Raw genomic sequence first — 5000 nt, 5'->3', positions numbered from 1 at the left:
GATTCCCGACATTTATGCCTAAGATATGAGTGAGAGGGCCGGACGGGAGGGAGAGGGAGTGAGTAAGGGAGTGAAAGTTACAGAGAGGATATGAATTAAAGGAAGTAAGAGCCGTGAAGGGAAAAGAGGTGGGGGGGGAGGTACTGGAGGTATGAAGGGAGGGAAGATTGTAAATCGATTCATGGGTAAAGTGATACGAGAGTGGCCGGTTACATAGGCACAGGAAAGGTGTTTGAAAAGGCCTGACTACTGAGGAGGTGGGCTGGGGATGAGCTGTGAGAGAGAGAGAGAGAGAGAGAGAGAGAGAGAGAGAGAGAGAGAGAGAGAGAGAGAGAGAGAGAGAGAGAGAGAGAGAGAGAGGGTGGGGGAAGGGAAAATAACAAGAAAGAGAGAGCGCGTGTGTGTATGTATGTAAGTGTATACTGCGTATGTGCCATGTGCGTATGTGTCTATGAAGAAATTACTTACGCACGTGAGTGTTTATGAGGAAAGGTGAGAGAGGAGTAGCGCAGTTGGTGACGAGGAGAGGGAGAAGAAAGGAGGAAGAACACAAAGACGGGGACCTTGGGCGGGGTGAGGCAGCGAGCGGGGACGACGTCACACTGATAAAAAAAAAAAAAAGAGGCAAAAATACTGCATGAAGAACTAAAAGGGAAAAATATCATATGTACGTATATACAAAGAGAAAAGGGCTTTTGGGAAAAAAAAAACCTGAGAGGCAACAGAGCCACGCATGAGTGAAAACGGATTCTGCGCTTCTTGATTTCAATATTGGAGTGTCTTGGACTGACACAGGCAGCTGCTGGGATTAATATGAGCACATGATCAAATTTTTGCCTTCGTCATTATGCTGTCAAGAAGGGTGAAGTCCTGCCTGTGGGTCCACCACGCTCCAGTTCGCTACCTTGCCCTTCAGCACCGTGTCACTGGGCCCTTGACGCCCTCAGCCGCGCGGCGAACCAGACTGGGTGTTTGGACTGTCGCTTTGGCGTTGAATTACATCACGGCACAGCGTTAGTAGGTCAAGTGTACGAGACTCGCTGCTCTGACTCACAGAACTTGGCAACAACGAATGATTTTTTTTGTGGGAACTTTATATCAATGAATGACTTTTTGTTGGGGAGGGATGGGACACTCACCTGCGGGCTCCCGGACCTGCGGCAGGAGGGGCGAGGCAGAGCTGGGCCACACCTCAGAGCCCGGGGCGGGGCGGGCTTGGAGGGGGAGCGTGAGTCCACTCTGACCTGTGGCATACAAGCTGAGGGCCTTAATCCCACCCACCTGCCCATACCCGTTCAGCGTGCCTGTAAGCGGAGGACCCGGTGGTAAGGTCAGGCACGGGTCAGGTCACCGCAGCAGCTGTGCCTGTGACCTGCGACTCTGGGAACTGACCTCGGGAGGGAATGACTCTTCTCCCGCGGTCCGCCCCCGAGGTTGGAGACCTTGTTTTCATGGGCGGATATCAGGCAGTATAAGAGTAAACATGCAGATCATAATACCATCAATAAGAACATGAATTGTGAGGGGGAGAGGTATTGTGACTAGGTCAGAAACGCCCTCGAGCGTGAAGAGTGAGCTGCTTTAATAGTAACATGCACGGAGGTTAGTCTCGCGGCTCCCCAGTGCTCCCCCATGTCATGCCGCACCCCGCCGGCCCGAGCAAGCGGGGAGTGGCGTATGGTGGATCACCTAAGCCATTTTGTGCTTCATCAAAGCCTTTCAGCTCCATCTGTTAAGTAATTTAATAATTTAGCGTTGACATTTCATCTGGTTGGTAGCTTTTTTTTTTTTAAATTATACCACAGGGTTTTCACGGGAATTAATGGGCTAAAGGAGGTACTTTTTGGGGTACCTCCTATTTCAAAGCCCACCCGCTAGGAAACCGTTGCCCTGAGTGAGGAAGCCCAACCTACACTCGGACAATGGACAGGATTCGAACCCGTGCGCTTGGGAGACCCCTCGGACCACAAAGCCCGCATGGCTCCACTGTACCACAAATAAGTGAGCAAATAAGTGAGCACCGGGGCAGCCATTCGGGGAAACATTCTACATCCCCTCATCCTCGCCATGCAGGCTGTACAGGGGCGGGAGAGGGGCAGCACTGTGAGGCACACACCTGGCCGGCCTCTCACACAAGGGAATGATTGCAATTTATTATCTAAGTTTTGCTGAGGATAAACTACGTAAAGGTTTTCTGAGTGATAACCAAACGTACTCTGCGATTCTTGCTGAATAGCTAAGCTGAACCTCGATGTGTGGGCCGGGCAGGCTGCACCTTTGTGTTCGTGTGGGCGCGCCCTCCAGGGATGGGCGGCGTCTGACCTGCGAGGAGGTTGTCCATGGCACCCGACAACTTGGGTGTGAGGCCATCCTTCAGGCCGGGGTGGTGGTGCTTAATGGCGTTCATTCTGCGGTTCAAGCCGCCCTCTGGCCTCGCCTGGCGCGCTGCTCTCCTCGGTTGCTCCACCGGCAACACTCGACGCCTCTTCTTGGGAAGCTTAGAGCGAGCCTGTGTGTGTGTGTGTGTGTGTGTTCGGATGCAGATGGAGATATGTGGATATTAGAAAAATACTGACGAAAAATACTGACAACTCGCATAATTCACTGTACCAAACTGGACCTGTAACCCAAATCAAGTCAAAAGATAATATTGGGAAAAAAACCAAACATTTAATAAAGATGTAAAAATATAAAAATCTGCAGACTGAATGAGTACCAATAGGTGAGAAAATGGAAGAAAATGGTGAATTGATATGAAAAGGAAGTATCAGTAGGAGCTGGAGGAAGAGGAGGAGGAAGAGGAAGAGTTTGAGTACGAGGGAAGCAATTTCATATCATAATATTTCTGAAGCCGCTGATCCTTCTTAAGAGTCTAAATATCAGGGATACACACACACACACACACACACACACACACACACACACACACACACACACACACACACACACACACACACACACACACACACACACACTCACTCTCTCTCTCTCTCTCTCTCTCTCTCTCTCTCTCTCTCTCTCTCTCTCTCTCTCTCTCTCTCTCTCTCTCTCTCTCTCTCTCTCTCTCTCTCTCTCTCTCTCTCTCTCTCTCTCTCTCTCTCTCTCTCTCTCTCTCTCTCTCTCTCTCTCTCTCTCTCTCTCTCTCTCTCTCTCTCTCTCTCTCTCTCTCTCTCTCTCTCTCTCTCTCTCTCTCTCTCTCTCTCTCTCTCTCTCTCTCTCTCTCTCTCTCTCTCTCTCTCTCTCTCTCTCTCTCTCTCTCTCTCTCTCTCTCTCTCTCTCTCTCTCTCTCTCTCTCTCTCTCTCTCTCTCTCTCTCTCTCTCTCTCTCTCTCTCTCTCTCTCTCTCTCTCTCTCTCTCTCTCTCTCTCTCTCTCTCACCTGAGTATGGCTATAGAACATCGAGAAATTGGACACGATGACAGGCACGGGCAGGGAAATGGTGAGCACGCCAGCCAGGGCACACAACGCGCCCACGAACATGCCCACGTACGTCTTAGGCACCATATCCCCGTACCCCACCGTGGTCATGGTCACGATAGCCCACCACAGCCCCTCAGGAATGCTCTTGAAGTCGTTGTGAGGATTGGCCTGAAGGGGAGAGTGAGAGAGGAAAGAGTGAGTTAGGGCCGTGCTGTGAGGGATGGAGAGTGGGAGGTGAGGCTGTTGTGAGAGTAAGATGGGTGCTGTGAGGGTAAGAGGCTGGGAGAGTAATGTACGGGGTTAGGGGGAGGGATGAAACGGAGTTATGAGGGTGGGAGGCAGGGAGGAAGAGGTGTAAGGTGTAGCTTGTTTGTTAGTAGTGCCTATGATCGGTTAAACGCTATATATTTGACTTTCTTTTGGTGACTAAGTAGTTAAAGTATTATATAAAAAACAACCTTGATATGCTTACCAAAACATATATAACGTTGTTCGTGTCATTTTAAGGCTTGTGTTTCTGAGATGTAATGAGCCGTTAGTGAGGAAGATGAGGATAATGATGATGATAATGACTAGAGAAGAGATGAATACCGTCCTGTGATCATATTGCATCAGCGATCACCACTGCACTCTCAATCAGTCACAGAAAACGGATCTCCACCTGCACTTGATATGTACATATTATGACGGCGGTTTCATTGGTACTAAAGTAATTCGATATAAACTTTCTCTTTGATTGCGCAATTAATCTTTATTGTTAAGAAATAAGCTAACTCTATCACTACTCAAACACTTAAGGATATATTTTCTATTCTCAAGTATTTAATTATTCTTGGGGATATTGCGTTTCTCCAGAAGAAGAATACACGTAATCCCTTGCTTTGCATTGTTTGTTGTTCATGGAAATTAATTTTGTGGCAGTATTCATTTATCATTCAGATTTTTACGTATATATTAGGAAACCAGTGTGATGTTATACGGAAAGAGAGAGAGAGAGAGAGAGAGAGAGAGAGAGAGAGAGAGAGAGAGAGAGAGAGAGAGAGAGAGAGAGAGAGAGAGAGAGAGAGAGAGAGAGAGAGAGAGAGAGAGAGAGAGAGAGAGAGAGAGAGAGAGACAGACAGACAGAGTTAGAGACAAGCATATTTGCATACATTTCCATGGAAATTCAGATAGCATAGCCCTTGTGGCTCGTCGTTAAATCCAGAGGGTAGACTAAATCAGACAATCATGATACTGAGAGAGAGAGAGAGAGAGAGAGAGAGAGAGAGAGAGAGAGAGAGAGAGAGAGAGAGAGAGAGAGAGAGAGAGAGAGAGAGAGAGAGAGAGAGAGAGAGAGAGAGAGAGAGAGAGAGAGAGAGAGAGAGAGAGAGAGAGAGAGAGAGAGAGAGAGTATTCGAAGAACAGCTGATCAGTTTTCTCAGGAATCATTGTCCATTATTACTCTGCAAGGATATCTGGCTCAAAGTCATTATCATTTTATTCCCCAGTTCTTGGGAAACGCTCTTTTGATTGCTGTTTGTCCATCATTTCAGTAGTTATGGATATTGCCGCTGCCTCCAACGGTTTAAGCTGTCGTGGTTA

The 5000-nt window shown here is 48.2% G+C and overlaps 1 protein-coding gene across 4 annotated transcripts in view; it reads right to left on the bottom strand.

Annotated features, from left to right (window-relative positions):
• The window catches only part of LOC123513924 (potassium voltage-gated channel protein Shaw-like), a 45055-nt gene that overhangs the window by 7959 nt on the left and 32096 nt on the right, over positions 1 to 5000 (bottom strand). For 2 of the 4 annotated variants that reach the window (XM_045271418.1, XM_045271419.1), the window contains exons 8-10: positions 3378 to 3587; positions 2323 to 2509; positions 1140 to 1304 (exon numbers count right to left, since the gene is read on the bottom strand). In XM_045271418.1, coding sequence (XP_045127353.1) covers positions 1140 to 1304; positions 2323 to 2509; positions 3378 to 3587 — 562 coding nt within the window. The remainder of the gene's footprint in view (positions 1 to 1139; positions 1305 to 2322; positions 2510 to 3377; positions 3588 to 5000) is intronic. The other 2 variants (XM_045271420.1, XM_045271421.1) reach the window with 1 other exon arrangement.

Source organism: Portunus trituberculatus, chromosome 37, assembly GCF_017591435.1.
Source record: "Portunus trituberculatus isolate SZX2019 chromosome 37, ASM1759143v1, whole genome shotgun sequence".
Taxonomy (NCBI): Eukaryota; Metazoa; Arthropoda; class Malacostraca; order Decapoda; family Portunidae; genus Portunus; species Portunus trituberculatus.
The sequence above is the reverse complement of the archived record's forward strand: the minus strand, read 5'-3'. Positions and strand labels throughout refer to the sequence as shown.